Source organism: Sceloporus undulatus, chromosome 2, assembly GCF_019175285.1.
Source record: "Sceloporus undulatus isolate JIND9_A2432 ecotype Alabama chromosome 2, SceUnd_v1.1, whole genome shotgun sequence".
Lineage (NCBI taxonomy): Eukaryota > Metazoa > Chordata > Lepidosauria > Squamata > Phrynosomatidae > Sceloporus > Sceloporus undulatus.
This window is the reverse complement of record NC_056523.1, coordinates 150,827,049-150,846,327: the sequence shown is the minus strand read 5'-3', so window position 1 is coordinate 150,846,327 and position 19,279 is coordinate 150,827,049. Positions and strand designations below refer to the sequence as shown.

Sequence of the window (19,279 nt, the reverse complement as noted above, 5' to 3'; positions counted from 1 at the left end):
TTATTTATACCCGTTTTTCTGTAAATAAACAATCAAACACCACTTTTTCTTAAAACTGTCGTGGCTCGATGCTGTGGAATTCTGGGATTTGTAGTTTTTTGTGTGGCGGCATCAGAGCCCTCTCTGACAGAAAAGGCTAAATGTCTCACAGAAAACTATAATTGCAGAATTCCGTAGCCTTGAGCCAGGAAAGAGTTAAAGCGGTCTCGAACTGGGTTATTTCTGCGGTGTAGACGCAGCCGACGTTCAATAATAGACCAGTTCGCGTTTTTTTTTTTTTTACCTCAGCGCAAGGAGCATTTTGCGCGTCTAATTAACACACGCACAAACACACAATTTCTCTCTTGGCTGCCACACGCAAAGCAAAGCAAAGCGTTCAAGTCTGTATTCCTCCATGAAACACACACAGCCACCTTGGTTTGAGCGTTGGACTGGGACTCTGGAGACCAGGGTTCAAATCCCAGGCCAGCCATAAAAACCCACAATCTCTTAAGGACACAGTTTGGGGTACTATAATAATACTATATATATATCAGTGCTCCCCAAACTGTGCTCTTTAAGGGCTTTTGGACTTCATCTCCCAGAATGCCAGACTATTGGCCAACATGGCTGAGGCTTCTGGGAGCTGAAGTCCACAATCCTCTTAACGGGCAGAGTTTGGGGAGCGCAATGGGTTTTGCGTGCTTCAGAGCAAAGGGCTCTTGTGGCACTCTTTGGCACTTAAGGTGTAGCACGAGCTTTTCCTAGACTTGGCTCCGAGTCCACAAAACCTTCTGCTACAACTTCTTGCACAAGGTTAAGTCCAAAAACCCAGTTTGAGACTGCTTTCACTGCCCTGGCTCAGTGCTGCTGGGGAATCCTGGGAAAACTGTAGTCTTATTGGGGCACCAGAGCGCTCTCTCTCTCTGGCAGAGCAGGCTGGATGCCTCACAACAAACTACATTTCCCATGATCCCCTAGCATTGAGCCAAAGTGGATTATTTTCTGCAGCAGGGTGCGTTTTGGACCTTAGTGAGAGGAGGATGCAGGTCATCATGTGAGCCCTGCGCAGCTGTTGCATCAAGGGCTTCTTCCGTTCACTCTACTTTCGGTTTCCATTTCTAGCTAGAGCTGGAAGTATTCACGGCTGCAAAGAGGTAAGAAGAAGTGATGGCCAGCATCACCATTTCATGAAATCCCTCCATTATACTTTCACAAATCAAGGTAAGAGATGGAGGAGGATGGGGTGGGTCTTTGGAGGAGACAATACAGTACATACTTTCTTAAGGTAGGAGCCCTTTCTAGCAGATGTTCTCACTGCAAGATGTAGGGCCTCCAATTAATAACAAATAACAAATTAAATCAAAATGGAAGAAAAGCTAAAAACACTCATGGAAATCTTAAGTGCATCCTTCTTAGCCCTGCTCAAAATGGAGGACGTTTGGGGGAATTCCTCCTGGACAGAAGGTTGAGATGGAGGACGGGTCCTGGAAAAAGCAGGGCATTTATGTATAATAACATAGTAAATATCAGTGTAGCAAATACATGTTTTGGATGTATGTTACGGTTGTTTATATAATTTACTTTCTTTTTTTCATGGTTTGTACGTATGTGTGTCTTAATTATACATGAGTGTACATTGATGTTGACGTATTTGTTTCTGTATGTCTTTTTATGTTTAAGAAAATAGTTTATAATAAGAAAAAGAAAAAGCAGGGCATCTAGTTGCCCTGCCTTCTAAGGAATCATACAAGCTACTAACTCATCCTTTTCTCTCTGAGAGATGGAGTTAAGTCCTGTTCTTTTGTGTGCCTTCAAGTCACCTGCTTGACTTAGGGTGACCCCACGAATTTCATAGGGTTTTCCTAGGCAAGGAAACCTCAGAGGTGGTTATGCCAGTCCCTTTCTCTGAAATAGAGCCTGCAACACCTGGCATTCATTGACTGCCTCCCATCCAAGTGCTAACCAGGGTTGAGCCCGAGACCAGATGGGATCTGAAGCCTTGAGGGTATTTAGCCCCTGACAAAGGAACAAAGTGTCCAGGGGTGCTTCCTTCTGTGAGCTGCAGAGTGGATCTTCTTTGCAAGCTAAAGGACTTGTTCTTTCCTGCTAGAAGATTCTCTTATGAGTTTATCACACGAGGGAGATTGGGAGTTTATCCTGTGAACATCCCGGGAAAATGGCATAATTACACAAAACAATTTTACACGATGTTGCACAAAGCCCGCCATTAAAGTGGTCCTAAAGAAGCAGTAACACGGATCTTTTTGCTTTTGAGATTTCAGCGACAATGTATTTTCAATATCACTGTATTTGAGCAATTGCATGTGATCATTCGTGCAATTACAGTGGTACCTCGGGATACGAAATACCCAGGTTACGAAATTTCCGGGATACGAAAAAAATCCCATTGGAAATAATTGTTCCGGGTTACGAATGTTTTTCGGGTTACGAAAAAAAATTTTGGTGCTTTTCGGCGCTTTTTCGCACGAAACGCGGCTTTTCCCCATTAGCGCCTATGGCAATTCGGCTTACGAAGGCTTTTCGGGTTACGAAAGCGGCCGCGGAACGAATTAATTTCGTAACCCGAGGGAGCAGTGTAATTGCCATTTTCGCTTTATTTGTGGGATGCTTTAAATGTGCTTTAAAGTCTCTTTAATGCTGAAATAAGTGTGATAAACTCCTTATTAAATGGCCTCTCTGTGTTGGTCTGGAAAAGTAGTATGAAAAGGGATCTTTAGCACCTTTGAGACTAACTGGAAGAAAGAAGCTGGTAGCATAAGCTTTTGGAGACTTGAGCCTGCTTCTAAAAATGCTTTGTTGTTGTTACATGGCTTCCAGTCCCCTGACTCTATTGTTTTCTATGAGAAGGGCTGCTTCCCTCCGTTTTCCCCTCATATAGTCTTAAATATTACTTGCAAAACTGTTACTTTTGCTGCAAAAGACTGCCATTGCTACCTCTCTGAAATTGTACAATGGGTCCTTGATATCCTCTGGGGTTTGCTTCCTGGTCCTCCAAGGATACCAAAATCTGTGGATGCTCAAATCTCATTGAATAAAGTGATATGGTAAAATGGTGTGCCTTATATAAAAAGGCAAAATCAAAGTTTGCTTTTTGGATTAAAAAAAAAATCAGATGTGGATGGTTGTATCCTCCAGTGCAGAATATGTGGATAGGGATGGCTGACTGTATATGAAGGGGGTGGTGGTGGTTTTGCAACCAAGATTTACGCTTGTAAGAGCATCCAGACTAAAACACAAAAACCCCACATATCCAAGGATGTAGTTATGGGGCTGAGATGAAGGTATTGCCCCCCAGATAAAAATTCCCCCCCCCCCCCCCATGAAGTGTTCTTTCAGGCTCCAGATTTCTAGCATTACAGTAACGTAAAACTTCACTTGATTGTCTAAAAATAGAGTTTAGGCATCTAGAGAAAAGGAGCAGGAAAAGGTAAAAAGGGAATGTGAACATAGAAAATATAAACAGAAAATATAAAAGCGTGATCAAGTTTTATTGTCTTGCTCTCACCACTTCTATAAATTTGGGGAATGCAGGAAAAATGCATTTTGGAAGCAGAATCCTTCAGCCCCCTCTCCACTACATCTCTGCCAGCCACCAACTGTCAGTCCCAGGAAATGTGTGATTCAGTGTATTTCGTATAGTCATGCAGATTTAAAGTTTTAATCCTGTGCATTTTTGAATTGTGACCCAATGGATTCTAACTTTCCATTTCTGGGTGAGGCACCTGTCCCTTGGGGATACGTGTCATTCCTGGCCCTATGGTTGTGTTTAAATCCTGACATTAATCTCTCAAGTGAATTGTTTTCCTTCAAGGCTGTTTCTGAAAAGCAGAGAACATAAATTTTAAACCTCTTAGCATTCTGACAGATAGAATAGATAGAATGAGATGGCTAAATACACTAAAAAAAAAAAATACAGCGAGGCAATGTTGAACCAATTCTTCTGCCCAGTCTCTATTTGTAGGAAGTTTGCCAGTTTTTAATGTCTTGCTTTCTTTTCCACATAGAAGAATGGCCAACAGTCCTGCAGGAAGAGAAATCTGCCCTTACTGCAAAAAAACATTTAAACGGCTCAAGTCCCACCTGCCTCACTGTAAGATAGCAGGAGGGCCAAACTCAAATGAAGTTTTGTTTCCTTCTGTGAAGGTCTGCAGTTCTGTCATGCCTGAATTGCTGAAAACTGAGAAGAAAGGGAAGATTGAAGGCAGAGAAACTGCCCCACAAAAAGACAACAAGAAGAGCAAGCCTGACCTGACCAGGAACAGAACAATAAAACCTTTAGAAGAGTTGGAAATAGCTGGGATAGCACCAAGCAGCAATATGCTTGCAAGTGATGCTACACAAACACAAATTAAGCATATTACTGAAAAGACACACAAAACCAAAGGCAGTGGACAAAGAGCCTCAGGAGAAGAGGTCCATGCAAAGCCAGCTAAAAAAGTAGTTTCAGAAATGACACTTGAAAAGAAGTCATCCAAAATAAGGAAAAGCAGAGGTAAAATGATATCAGAGGGAAAGGAGGTGATGCCTCACCTTGCAATAGAACTACCAGTTCAGAGTACAAAACTTACTTCTGAACCTCTTAGCCAAACAACAAAACCTTTTGCCAAACACAGGCATAGTAAGGGGGATGTTGGAAAGCAGGATGAATCTAGCTGGCCTGATTCTTCCACTCAAGATCTTCAACCCATTCCTGAGGGAATTACTGACAGAATTGAACTAGTGATTGAAAACCACCGTGTGAAAGTGTTGAGAAAGAAGCCTAAGTCTTCTGTTCAAAACATCTCATTGAATGGAGCTGCCATCAGCAACTCCAAGACAAGTCGATGCTCTATAAAATCATCCCCAGAAGGTGAAAAGATTGACTCAGCTGATGGACAGCATGTTGTTAAAGTTACACAGAGTGGGGGTGGAAAGACTGCTTTAGGACTTGATCTTGCAGGGAATGTCTGGAGTGGAAAGATGGGAGATGGGATCACTTCAGATAAAGCACACACATTGGCTGACTGCTCTGTGGGCAGCTACAGAAAAGTCTCCAGTGTTCCTCTTCAGTTGGCAGCAGAAGTAAAAAACATAATAGATAAAAATCCTTTATTTTTGAAAATAGAAGGAGGATATCCTAAAGGGTCACATGTATATACCAGTCCCAAATCAGAGATCTATGTTGAATTTGCAGAAGAACTTGGAGAAAAATATTATGATAAAACGTTGAACTGTTCCTTAACTAGCTTAGAAACAGGTGCTGTTTTACCTTCTAGGACTATTGTGACCTCAGAAATATCTTTGAGACCACCCTCACTCCATATGAAAGAAAGGACTAGTGCCCATGGGCTTTTAGCCCCTGACAGAAGTGAGGAGCCACGTTCCTTGGGACTGGAGTTTTTTCCGGAACTGTATCCCAATTATCTCAGCCTGGGCTTGCTTTCAAGGAGGCTGCCTCAGCGGAGTGTAAGAATTCCAGGAACTCAAGCTCTTATTCTCCCTTCTGAAGGCAACCACGGTAAAGATGAATACTTGACTGTTTTCTGAGAGCCATTATTACATTAAGTGTGTAGAAATACATTGGGTGCTTGTTTCATAGAATAGGTTATCTGGGTTAATTAATTTGATTTTAATATATACCAGGGCAGGCTTATGATTTTCAGTGCCACATACCAAAATCCCGAAATGGCCAAACCTCATATGAACACAGCTGCTCTCCATCTTCAACAGTTATATTCACAATCTTCAGACCAGTTTTCACCTCTCCAACCATGTTCCTAAGGAACCTTTCCCATGGGTTTTTGCAACCATTGTTTCTATATTTCTGCTTAAAGATGCTTATATTTAAAAAACATATAGGACAGAAGCAGAACATCTGTGGTGTATAGACACAGCAAAGTTATAGCAGTTTGGGGACACTTTAATTGACGTGGATGCATCCTTTGTAATCCTGTGATTTGTAGTTTGGTGAGGGCCTTCTTTGCCAGAAGGCTCTTGTCTACTTCCTGGTGCTAGCAGAGAATTCCCTCTACAAACTACAAATCCTAGAGTTCCATAGGAAGGAGCTATGGTAGTTAAAGTGGTATCAAACTGCTATAATTATGTAGCTGGATATACCCAGAGTTGGGTTTGTTATGTGCATGCACCCTAGGGCCTTCTTTAAATTATGTTGTTCTTCACTCTCATTATCTGTAAGCAATTATATATTTTCAAGCTGCATAGTATAACTAGATAGATAGATAGATAGATAGATAGATAGATAGATAGATACAGTTTTAATACCAGTTTAACTATTGTTGATCCACCTACCAAAGAACTCTGGAAAATGTCATTTCAGAGATGTTACTGAGTATTCTGGACATTTCTGGTCCTTTCTCACAGAGCTATAGTTCTTGAGATAGCCTGGGAATGAAGGAATGGCCAGTAAACTAGTTGAGTGTAAACCAGTAGTGTTTTAATCTTTAACTTCACTCCTTCCCCACATCCACCGTAGACATTGCAAAAAGCATAACTATGTAGATGTATTTTCAGATTGTTTGAGAAAACAGTAATTCTACCTATTCCATAGATCAAAGATTCTCAGAACCCATTTCAGATGTTCAAAAAGGCTACACAGATTATATTTGCAGTGTGTAGTGGTGAACTGTATAATAATATAAGTTTAGCACTGAGAGTCTAATATAAGCTTTAGCATGCCAGATCTACAACAAATAACAGAAAATTGATCCCAGATAATCAGTTTATTTTTCCTGATTTCAGTTTTCATGTGCCTTTCTGTTTCTGAATTGAGCATAGTGTATAACTCTCTGGCTTTGCTTCACAAACGAAGATTCAAGAAGGACTCATCCCGTGCTTTGTACAAGCACGTTGGTGACTAAAAAGGCCAGTCCGGGACAAACAGGGCTGGTTGCAGAAAGCACAGCGAAATGTCTCCTTGGGTGATGTTTCCGGGTTGTGGTTCTTTCTGCGTTGTCGTTTCTCTTCGAGGCTCGTTTGGCGTGAGCTTTCGAAAAAGGCTGCAGCGTCATGGATAGTGCGTCTCCATGCCTCTTGATGCGAGGCCAGGGAGGACCATTGTTGGTGATCGATTGGGCCAAGCCTGAGGTGTTGTTTCAGGGAGTCCTTGTATCCCTTCTTTGGGGCACCCCTCTTACGCTGACCCGTGGCGAGTTCACCATAGAATACTATTTTGGGGAGGCAATGGTACTTCATCCTAGAAACATGTCCTGCCCAGCGCAGCTGCGTCCTCAATAGCATGGCCTCAATGCTGGTGATCCCTGCTTGCTCAAGGACAGCAACATTATAACAGTGTATAACAGTAGTAATATTTAGGCCAGCTTTCCTTCACCTGGTAACATTTGTAGATATCTAGTGCAGGGCAGCTGGATTGGAATAATCTATAGAGAGCATTATGGTTTGTTTAAATTATATCTTGCCTTTTCTTTCTTTAGTAGGATTGAGATTCAAAGCACCACACAACATGATTAAAAACATTTTAACTGTGTGATTTTAATCATGTTGTGTGGTGCTTTGAATTACAATAAATTATAACAGTAAAACACCATTAAATCTATCATAGTAAAACGGTTGGGTTCAAAATTTAAAATCACTTCAGATAACAAAAAAAGAAGTATAGCACCACTTTGTTAAAATCTCTTTAAAAATCCTAAATAGCAAATCAGTTGGCCAAAGCCTGTTTCATGAAAAGATCTTTGCCTGCAGACAAATAACCAGGGCAGCGTTAGCCTAACTTTACTTGGAAGGTTAATTATAAAGCAGTTATCCCACTTTTCACTGCCTTGTTTCTCTCCAGTGGAATCCTGGGACTGGCAGCTCAGAAGGCCCATCCAGAGAGCAACCATGACAGTTAAAGTGGAATCGAACTGGGCAATGTGAAAAGGCCCCAAGTCTTTAAGATCCAACAAAACGGTTGTTTTTGCTACAACAGACTTAAGGTTACCTCTCTGCAGATTATGACTACAGATGGAGAAACACATAACTCAGTTTATGGGCAAAATATTGGATCCTGGAGAATCTTGGATTTTACCCCATGATCACATAAAACTGGTAGTTCTTAGTATGTGTTCACACTGAGCATCCTGTTACTAGAAAACAAGACATGAGCCTTTCTTCTTTGCCCTTCCTCTTCTGAAATTTAGCAACTTGTCCTACAAAAATAGCAGCAGAAGTACATGTGGTGAACGCCTCTTTCCTGTAGTAGGATCAACTCTAGCCCTAGTAACCAGATCAGCTGGAATGAAATACAGTGGACCCTTGTTATACGCTGGGGTTTGGTTCCAAGATCCCCTGTGTATAACAAAATCAGTGTATGTTCAAGTCCCATTAAATATAATGGCATAGCAAAATGGTGTCCCTTATAAAAAATGGAAAATCAAGGTTTGATATTTGAAATTTATACTTTTTTGAACATTTTCAAACTGTGTATGCTTGAATCCGTGTATAAGAAGGACTGACCATAGCTCCATTTCTCAAGGCTGACTGAAGCCCTTTCTACTGCCAGCGTACCTGCTAGCAAGGAAGCACCCACCTCTGAATAGGTGATTAGTTTGCCCCTGGATGAAAGCTTTACTGTTTTGAAATGGAGGTCTTTTCAATACACAAATCTTCAGTCCTTCTGGTGAGCATATCCCATGTATCTCACAGTCTGTTCTGCTGTAATGCAGAATGTCCCTAGAAAGTCAGTTACTCTTCAGAGAGGAACAATCTATCCCATTGTCCCCATAGGAGAATACTGGGCATTGAGTCCAGCAGCGTGAACTGCATAGGTTGTTTCTAAGTCGTAAGGGAGCTGGTGCAGGCATATAACCTTTGAAACTGGGAGAGAGGGAGAGAAGGTGTGTGTTAGTTAGAGAAATCCATTTTGCTGTTCTTTTCAATAGTTCCCTTGGCAGAAAGGTGTTTGATGGATGTAAAACTCCAAGATTTGCCTGCTTGGCTAGCCACGCGTGACCTGTCTCCACAGGGGATGCTCAGAGTAACTCGCAGAGGTGAGAGCAAATCAATTACTGTGTCTTTCAATTCTACATCAAGATGGGTGGTGGTTGTTACAGCAGCTTTAACGTGGACATGGAGGTCAAGGCTGACTGGGCAGGATAAAAGAAGAACACTCTCAGTCTGGATCCTTGATGCTAGTGACATGAATAACCAAACAGCTTCCATGTTTTTCTTTTCCTAAACAGCCTGGAATGGATACTACAATAAGTACATCAATGTAAAAAAGGGCAGAATGGCTGGGATCTCTATGCTGCTGCTAGGCTACTGTTTCCTCAGCTACGCCTGGAGCTATGAACACATTAGTAAGGCTTCTTTTCTGATGTTTTATCAGCTTTCTCCACGTTTCTTCATTGATAACAGAGGAGGACACTGTTACTTCAGTGTGCTGCCAAATAGGAGACGGTTTCCATTTCTGGTATTTGGTACATAGGGATTTTGATGCTTGTGTGGATCTATGTGCAATGTCTTTGAAAAACAGCTTTCTAATTTGTTTTCATTTTGATGAAAAATAGTGTCAGAAATGGAAAGCGTATTGCTATGCAGGCTAAAAGGAGTTGGTTCAGATTCATGCCCTTTAAACAGAAAGAACCTACAGCTTTAGTCAACAATTTGTTGTATGGGGGGCACTTGGAGGAGAAAATGGAGACTGTCAGTGCAGATGTTCTCTTCCTCCCTGAGTTGAGAATTGGAGGTGGGATTATATTTTCCAATGGGCTGAATTAATTAACATCTCCAGATACAGATGATGTATAGCACGCATGATGAATGTGTGGTTCTCCAGATGTTGGATCACCATTTTCATCAATGCTAGGCAATAAAGCCAGTGGAGAGTGATGGTGGAAACTGCATTTCAGCATCTGGAGGGCGCAAGCTCCCCATCCCTCACTTAAAGGAACAAGGTGTATTGTATGTGCCTGTCACTAAATGAACAACAACAACAGTAGTAGTAGTAGTAGTAATAATAATAATAGTTTTCATTTGTATATTTCCTTCCTCTCCCTGCAGAGGCAGGAGTACAACAGTAAATTTAAAATTACAATTCAGTTAAAATACATTCATATGACATAATCCTATAAAAATTCAATATCAACATCTAGCTTCCAATGCATGCTCAAAATGAAGTGTCTTCTTCTAATTGTTATAGCAGATCAGGGGGATAGGCTCGCCGGAAGAGATCCATCTTGAGTACCTTCTTGAAGGCATCTAAGGTGGTAATAAGATGGATCTCCTCAGGTAAGCCATTCCACAATTTGGGAGCCATAGCAGTAAATGCTCTGTGGGAAGTTATTATTATTATTAACCTTTATTTATAGTTGATGTTAGTCTAGTCTTTGGGTAATCCAAGAGATTCTTCCCAGTTGTTCTGAGAGTGTGGGGTGGTTTATGTAGGGAGAGGCATTCCTTCAAAGTAATTCGGGCCCAAACCATATAGAGCTTTAAAGGTAATGACCAACACTTTGTACTGCACCCAGAAACTAATCAGCAGCCAGTGAAGAGGTTTTAGTACAGGTGTTATGTGGTCTGACCTGGGTGTTCCGGTGACCAATCTGGCTGCCGCATTTTGCACCAATTGAAGTTTCAAAACTTGGTACAAAAGTAGCCCCATGTAAAGTGCGTTGCAGAAATCAAGACGAGAGATTACCAGTGCGAGTACCACTGCTTCAAGGTCCTTTTGGTCCAGGTAGGGATGCAGTTGGCATATCAACCGAAGTTGGTACCAGGCACTTCTGGCCATCACATGTACTTGAGATGATAACTAGAGATGGATCCAGAAGTACCCTCAAACTGTGAACTTCATCCTTTAGGGGAAGTGTGACCCCGTCCAGGACTGGTTGACAAATCTTGGAAAACATATCGCAAGTACCTCTGTTTTCTCTGGATTCAGCTTGAGTTTGTTTTCCCTCATCCAGCCCATTACCGACTTAAGACAGGCATCCAGAGTAGAGATGCCATTCTTAGTCACTGCATCAGTCGGAGACATAGAGAAGTAGATTTGGGTGTCATCAGCATACTGATAACACCACACCCCATGTCTCCGGATGTACTAGTCTCAAATGACTTAGCAAAGAACATATAAATACATAGATATTGTTTTATAATCTCCACTACCGTGGAATGCTGCGGATGTTTACTTGAGATTAAGTCTGAGTTTTCTCAATAGAACCTATCCCCAGAGCTAAATGGGGCTGCAGTCTTGAGTATTTATAGTAACTTGAATCAGTTTAACTGTTTCCCAGACTGGGAAAAAAAATAAGAATGTGAGTTCAGAGCAAAAAGTTATCATTGCATAGGTCAAAAAAGTAAAAAAAAAAATGCCTCCAAGGTAACTCAGAATGTGGTCATACTGATAAACTCTTCTTGTACCTTAATTTTCACACCAAATAAATACTGTGGTGTAGATTAATTAAATATGCCACCCCCTATGTAGCACGTCACGAGTGGTGTGAAAGAACTAAAATGAACCATGGCTTTGATAGTGTCAAAATCCACACACAGCAGATTAAGCGCATAGTTTTATGCAGTTAGATCATCTTTACTAGTCCAGTCCAACTGTATGTGTTTGGTAGAGAGAAGCCTCATTGTACTTCATAGGTTAAAGCCCAGCTAAGCCTGTTATATAGAATTTCATTTGTAAATACTAATGTAATTTACAGATAGGATTTTACCTTTAGATATAAAGGCTCCCTGCAACTTGTGAGCTGCTTTGGGGTCCCTTTTTGTGAGAAAGGCTGCATAAAAATGAAATAAATAAATAATGAAGTACATCTAGTCTCCTTTTATCTAACTGTAAATGGTTTTCCTTCTATCCAAGTCTCTTTTCAAAAAATGATACTTCTAGCAAACCCAGTGACATTTATGCTCAGTATTGTCCACTAAAAGTTAGCCCTAAGAAAATGTGTGTGTGTGTGTTAAAAAAACACTGAAAATTTCAAGCCATTATGGCAGTTTTAAATTGTCTGATTGGGTAAAAAGCACAAGTAGAGACTTTGTGGTTTCATAGGGTCATAGAACAAAGATGTAAAACTGGAGCATCCATGAATAATAGCAATAAATAAAAGCATTGCCAAAAGGACTAAAAGCACAGTACTTGTCATCAACCATAACTATATGGTACAGCCACAGCATAAATGAAGTATATATGCTGTCAACCCATCAGTGTGTTGAATAATTAAAGTGTTAATTTTCCTCCTCTTTTTCATGAAAGAACAAAGTCGCTGGCAGAAATATCATTGATGAGAACCCAAGAGCATTTCATGGAAAGAATGTGTGGAAAAAGAACATGGATTTGTTCCATTAGAAATACCACAATGAAGAAGACTGCTGTAGGAGTCATGTATACATGAGTACTCTTCTATGGTCATTTGTCTATTCTTCTTGGTAGAAAGTTGTCAGCCATAGTATAAATGGGCAAATTATTGCACTATATAGGGGCTTTTGGCTTGTTAGCAAAAGATAATGGATGTAGCATCATCTTGGAGGCAAGTATCTGTGAGCCGCCTTGGGTCCCTCCTGGAGAAAGGTGGCACACAAATGAAATAAATAAATATGTTTTCATAGCTGATATTAGGCATATGGAGATGCAACGTGTGGAATTACACATGCAGTTCTTATTTATAAAGTAACTGGCCCTTTCGCACTCACATTTTATAAAACGTTTATTGTGACTACAGTTCAGATAAGCCCAGGTCTTCTCTGCCTGTAAGTCTCAGAATTTTCATATCCACCGGTCTAGGCAAAGAAGTTTATTTATCTACTGGTGCAGCTAATATAGCTCTTTTCTTATGACCCCTCCCTTTACTTTTGTTACTCCAATCCAGATTTTCAGAGCTTTTGAAGCAGTTCACAAAACTTGAACTCTGAGTTCCCTAATCTTCTCATACATCCTGATAGTATTGTGCTTCTCTATTCAGAAGGAAGCCCCCCCCCCCCCCAACTTCAGGGTGAATTTCTCAAGGAAGCACAAAGCAGCTCAGAGCCTCAGTTAGCAGAAGATATATGCATAACATTCAGCATAGTGGTTGTGTTTAAATTTAATAAACAAGCACATAGCTGTCCCAAGACATTCTGTTCCTTGAGCCAAAGGAAAGGATAGCACCACCCAACTGCATGAAGAGAAGCCAACTGCAGTGGCAATTGAGTGCCACCATGTAAAAGCAGTAGGGTAGTTTTACCAGTATAGTGCGGTTTTACCAAAGTTGGGTATGACATACAATTAGCTCTGTCCTCCCAATACCTCCTTGCTGTTTATTTGCTCTGGTTATCTGCTTGCCAGCCACTGAAATGCAGTAGTGGCAGCAATGCCTGTCTCTGTTCTCTGCTGTAGTGTGTGGGCTGGGCTGATTGGTTTTTTCCTTGCTCACTCAATCACAGGCTCATCTCAGTGGTACATTGGAAGAAGGCAGACAAGCTAACCAGCCAGGCTAGACTAGTCAAAAGCAAGCATCACTGCTGCTACCACCACCACCAGTGAGTTGAGAGGGCTGCTGATGGGGACATCCAGCAGAACAACTTCTACATGAAGTGGTTGCTACCTTGCTCTGTTAGGTAAAAGCCATGGCTGAAACACTTTCTGTTTGCTAGAACACTATTATGCTAGCAAGAGCAGTATCTTGCTATGAACAATGATACAAAAATTTATGTTGAAAACTGTTCTCCATGCAGAAAGCATCACAAGACATACATCAGTTGAGGACCTGGCTTTGTCTTAATAGAACCTGCTAACCCATCTGAAGATAGAATGGATCAAACAATGTATGTCAGATAGTTATCCCCAAACACTCAATAGCACTACAGTAAAGATCTTTAAACTGTACTAAAGCTGGACTGGAGTAACATTAATAATGCACTGTTCCACTTCTGAGGGAAGACATCCATTGCATTAAGTTGCTGAAATGCCCTTTGGGTAGAATGTTTTCTGTGTAGAAAAAAAAAGGCACTGATTTAAATCAGAGATGAGTTTTGCACTCAAGTGATGAACATTCTGGGTTCTCTTTCTATACCACTCTTGGTATATACCTTCAATGAGAAAGAAGAATCATCTTTGAACCAATAGCATATTCAAAATCAAAATTTAAAAATTACTGATATGATAGACAAGATGGTGAAAAGCAGTACATGACAATAGAACAGTGGGTAATGTAAAATAATGAGGTATTATAAAGCAAGTTGTAAGATAACAGCTTAATGTGGCTAGCAACAAAGTGAAGCAGTTGCAATGTGATTAGCACAAAAGGCTGATGAAATAATGAATGAAATGGTATACAAGGCAACATAGATAGCATCTAATGTATAAGAAAATCAGAATAAATCTCAAACATTAAATCCTAGCTTGATCCAACATCCCCATTAGTTTAGCAAAATTAAGTGTTTTAAATTTCCAGTTAAAAAAAGAAGAAAACAAGGGATCAGGATTCTTAGATTAGATGATTGTCACAAAATTTTAACCATGCCAGATCTGAATAGGAGGCTAAACACAAACTATCTGGCAACCCCCCCCCCCAAAAAAAAAAACCCACAAAAAACATTGCTAGTCATCCCTCCATGTGTTCTCTTATCTACTTTTTAGCTGGACCTTTCCATAAGATTGTCACCATGCACATGTCTGACTTTGCCAGACATCAAAGCCCAGAAACATGCCTGAATTTTACAGACTTGTAAGCTGACTGTCCTCAGCTTTGATGTCTTCATTAATAATGAATACAAGTGTATGTTCCTATAAGACAGGATATGATTGTGTGGGCAGGATTGATGTGTGCATACAGGTACCCAGATTAATTGGTTTTATGTCCTGACTGTAAATCATATGTACCTGTTGAACCTGTATTCAGTCATTGAATGCTGGCTCAAATTTATAAAAGAATATGCTTTATCAAAACATGTTGCACCTGCTTTAGATCCTTCCTAGTTCTTTATTCTCTTTTTTAATGAGGAGACTTCAAGACTTTGAATTCTTTAGTCCCAGCAGTAGAATGAAGCAAACTGTAATCAACTTATCAAAGACACACATACTTGGATCAAATTAATTTCAAATTAATTTAAAATAAAAAGTAATTTAATTTAATATAAATCTTATTCTTACTCTATGGTAGTCATAAGAGAACAATAAAATGTATTTAAGAGACTCATGGTAACAATAAGATACAAATTTATAAGTCATTTCTAAACTGCCATGGTCTAAATTATTTCACAGTCACAGAGAGGTTAAGAGCTAAACTCTCGGTTTTGAAGTATATTTTAATTGGAGGGAACCTCCAGTGCAGATGCTGTCTTATCTTCAGACATCCCTCATTAGTCTGTCTGCAAAAGGCCAATCTTTTCTTGGATGGATTTTTTCCTATCTTGTATCCCATATTTCATTTTCAAGGTCACACTGGCCTCACTACTGTGGGTTCACGCAGCTGAAAAATTCCATCACTGCATCCCTGAACCAAAGTCTTCCTCATCCAGAATCTTTGTTCGCTTGAGATGGCTAGCCTTTAGACCTCAGCTCATTTTTCATCAGTTCTGGTACTTCAGAACAGGTAATGAACATAGTCACTTTCAAGTTCTCCTGATAGGATAGGCTTTATGTAGGTAATTGATTGATCACAGTGCAAACAGAAAATTGCACTACAGCAGTTTTTAGTCAGATCCAACATTTCTCAGCATATCTTGTATTGTTCATAATTTAGAAGTGACAGATTTATTCCTCACTTTAGAATTGAACAATTGTGGAAATCTCATATTTGCATCTAATTATTTGACGTTTACTGCTTTCTGTGATAGGCAATGAATAGCAGAAGCTACATCATAACAACACTTTATACATTCCCAAGAAACTAATTCAAGTTCTTGCAATATAGTCGTAAAGATTTTCCTAATGATTTGAAATGTAGGAAATTTAGCTTTTCCCTGCTGACAGAATCATTGTGCACCTTCAAGTGATGTCTGTCTTATAGTGGCACTAAGGTGACTCTGTTGCAGGATTTCCTCTGCAGAATTTGTTCAGAGGGGGTTTGCCTTTGCCTTCCTCTGAGGCTGAGAGAGTGTGATGTACTCAAGGCACCCAGTGGGGTGGAATATAGAAGATGCCAGGTAATTCTTAACTCTTGTCAAGATGTGATATAAATCTGTAGTTGCCTGAGATATAGGAATAATACATGCAGCTGAAACAGTTCCATTCCAAAGCCTGAAAATTTACTGGAGTTAAAGCCTTGGAGATTATCAGACAGGGGATGGTATGTCCTTGTCCCATCCTTATAGCGTGATCACAAAAAGATTTTCATATGGTGTCATGCTTATTCTGCCAGTGTCCTATCATTAATCATTAAACTACGATTGACCGTGATCGCACAAAAGACTTTCATATGACGTCAAGCTTATCCTCTCATTGTTCTGTCCTTGCCCTTCATTTTGTATTAACAGAAGAATGTGTTCATGCAATTCCACTTCACTGACCGTTTAATGACGGGATCAGTGTGAATGTGTGGATGTTTTCTACGTAATCGCTGTCATGGACAGGTTTTGCTTCTGTCCGATAATCTCCCTTGTCTGTTGTTAGTGACAGTGGACTGTAGGTGGCAATCAGGTGCCGGTAGAAAAGATGCGAAGGAATATATGGATGTTATATACAAGAAACGGTAAGATGCTTGGCTGAAGAGAAAAGCAGACAGTCTGCACTTTCCTTTCCATTCTTTCTTAGCAAAAATTGAATATAGAAGTAGAATATTCTTGATTCTAGCAGGAAAATTTGCTCAGAAGTCTGTCATGCATACCTCCGACAACACAATCACATGGTTGAACATGTTAATTAAAACTTCCTATGAATTTTGTTTTTGTTTAGCAAACCCTACAATCTCACCAAGGCAAGATCGCATGAGTAGTTCTTGCTTAAGGAAACCCGACTAAATTCATGAATTAGCCATAAGTCAACAAGTGACTTGAAGGCATATACACACAATGATGGGCTGTATCCCAGTCTGAATGTCCTGCTTTAATAGAGTTTGTAGCTGATGAGAAGTGTATCTTTTTAATATGTCAGGCAGTATTCACGTATTGAGCCCATGTGGTATTGTGGTTTGAGGGATGGATTAGGACACTGGCAGCCCAGGGTTTGAATCCCCTGCCCAGCCTAGGGAGCCTACTGGGTGACCTAAGGCAAGTCACATTCTCTAAGCCTTAGGAAGGCAAGGGCAACCCTCCTCTGAACTAATTCTGCCATGAAAACACTGTGATAGGTTCCCTTTAGGGTCACCATAAGTCAGAAATGACTCAAAAATGACTCACACAGCAACAAATACATGAGTGTACTATGTCTTGGTTGTTGTAAGTGCACAAGCAAAAAATGAAGTGCTACCACTTGAGAAGAATGATCAGATGGGGCCAAAGTTGACTATAGCCTTTGTGCTGGGTGACCAGGTCTCCAGTGGCATGTTCTCACCATGAAAAAAAAATCCTCTGAACCTGCCTGTGTGTAGTTAGGTCCTTTCCTACCCCATGGTTTCTTGCAGTTCCCTGTGGTTTTATAATCTGCCCACCATTTATTTCTTTGTGGGTCACACTATCCCATATGGCACTTCCGCTTATTCTCTAGGGCCGTGGTTCTTACCATGTTGACGTCTAAAATCGCTGCAGAGTAAAAGGTTTAGAAGTACTGGTCTAGAGAGCACGCGTGTGCCAATGACCCTGTGGGGGGGGGATGAGGAAAAAGAATCTCTTTTTCGACACATGTGCCAGCAACCCGGGGGGGGGGGGGGGGATGGGATGAAGTTCAGCAGAATCTCTCCCTTTGAACTAGTTTGTGAAGGGCAGGTTGAGCCACTGAAAGAAATAGCCTTCTTTTTCCAATGCAACAGCCTCCATTTTCCTTCCTGCTCAGTTTTCTAGAATCATAGAGTTGGAAGGAGACCCCAAGGGTCCTCTAATCCAATAGCTCTCTACCTTCAGTCCTCCAGACAATTTGGATTTCAGCTCCCATGATGCCTGATTGTTGGCCAAGTTGGCTGGGATTTCTGGGAGCTGAAGTTCAAAACAGATGGACGACCCAGGATTGGGAAACACTGCTCTAGTCCAAATTCCTGTTACTGAAGGACCACACTGTCATACCATTGCAGACTGCTGCTGGGAAAAATTAGGGTCTAGCATCATGAGAATATGTTTGGGCCCGCCTAGTGGTAGTCATAGTCTTGATGCTGCATATGGAAATAATGCACAAGTTCTCATCTGCCATTCTGTAGTCAGTCACCAAATCTGAAGACATCCTTTCTGAATACTCCACTGTCATGAGTTGTTTTGCTATTCCAAGAAATTTGCTGCTGTTTGTCATCTTGGCTTCCTCATTCAGCAACATACCCTGGATCTCAGATCTGTTATGGATTAGCTGAATAATACTGCTCCTAATACAAATATTTAGGTAATGACCAAGAAGGCTAAGGCAAAATGTTAAATACTGTGAACATGTTAGAACTGGTGTGCTTTGGTTTTTAAAATCCTGGAACATTGAAGGCATTATTGCATTGACACTGGACATTTATCCAGCAACAATGGTCATGCAAAAGCTATTTTGTCCACAGGCAAAATAATTTTTATTTTCATAGGCTTTGGGCCTTTAATTTTTTTGTTGTTATGGAGAGGTTTCTAATGGGGTGCTGTACATTTTTGTTTTTCCCCCTTCCTGTTATGTTTCAAGTGTTTTAAAACTGACTTGATAATTTAATTTTTAATATTTTTGTTATGCTATTATGATTTATTTTATCTGTACTCTGTTTTAATACATGTACAAGAAACTTTGGATTACGCAGCAAGAAAAAGATGGGATATAAATAAAGTTAAATACAAATACTGTTGAAAAATCAATTTCCATCCCATTCTAGGGGGCATCTTTTCCAAAGTGTTAAGGGCTTGTGGGAAGGGTTCCAGCTTCAAGAGGCGATTCCATGTTTACATGGAAACCATGCAGTGTTACTTGGAAACTCTACTGTTAAGAGTTCCTGCCAGTTGTGTTTTGGATTGCATCCCTCATTACTGTACAGCATTTCTTTTATGCTGAATAAAGAACATTTTGGTGAAGCTACAAAGACTGCCTCTTTATCACTGCTTAATTCAAGGGGCCACTTTGGCCTTCCAGGTGTTTTTCCTTCCCATCCAGTTTAGCCAGTGGTAAAGGATTAAGGCAGTTGTGTCCTAAAGATCTGGAGGACCAAAGGTCCTTCTCCTGATTTAAGATTGAAGGCAGCTTTTGTTATTGTGTGCCTTCAAATCATTTCCAATCACAGGGTTTTCTGGGGATGAGTGTGTGTGACTC

At 40.5% G+C, this 19,279-nt stretch overlaps 1 protein-coding gene across 7 annotated transcripts; it reads left to right on the top strand.

The window, feature by feature from the left end:
* The first annotated feature begins 958 nt into the window (after nt 1-958).
* Nucleotides 959-19,052, top strand: C2H17orf80 (chromosome 2 C17orf80 homolog). 7 transcript variants are annotated; one of them, XM_042447943.1, is made up of 5 exons: nt 961-1,203; nt 4,008-5,500; nt 8,883-8,990; nt 9,183-9,299; nt 12,203-19,052. In XM_042447943.1, exons 2-5 carry the CDS (start codon nt 4,012-4,014, stop codon nt 12,229-12,231), a joined length of 1,743 nt encoding a protein of 580 aa, XP_042303877.1. In that variant the 5' UTR covers nt 961-1,203; nt 4,008-4,011; the 3' UTR covers nt 12,232-19,052. The 7 variants fall into 7 exon arrangements, with proteins under 7 accessions (XP_042303880.1, XP_042303875.1, XP_042303876.1 ...); XM_042447946.1 differs by lacking the exon at nt 12,203-19,052 and having other exon boundaries at nt 959-1,203; nt 4,008-4,852; nt 9,183-10,431; XM_042447941.1 differs by lacking the exon at nt 12,203-19,052 and having other exon boundaries at nt 960-1,136; nt 9,183-10,431.
* Nucleotides 19,053-19,279: the final 227 nt, after the last annotated feature.

Coding starts and splice junctions, on each gene's coding strand:
- C2H17orf80 (XM_042447941.1), top strand. CDS start 4,012: ATGGCCAACAGTCCTGCAGGAAGAGAAATCTGCCCTTACTGCAAAAAA. Junction 5,501..8,882: donor CCCTTCTGAAGGCAACCACG/GTAAAGATGAAT, acceptor TCTTTTCAATAG/TTCCCTTGGCAGAAAGGTGT. Junction 8,991..9,182: donor GCTCAGAGTAACTCGCAGAG/GTGAGAGCAAAT, acceptor TTTCCTAAACAG/CCTGGAATGGATACTACAAT.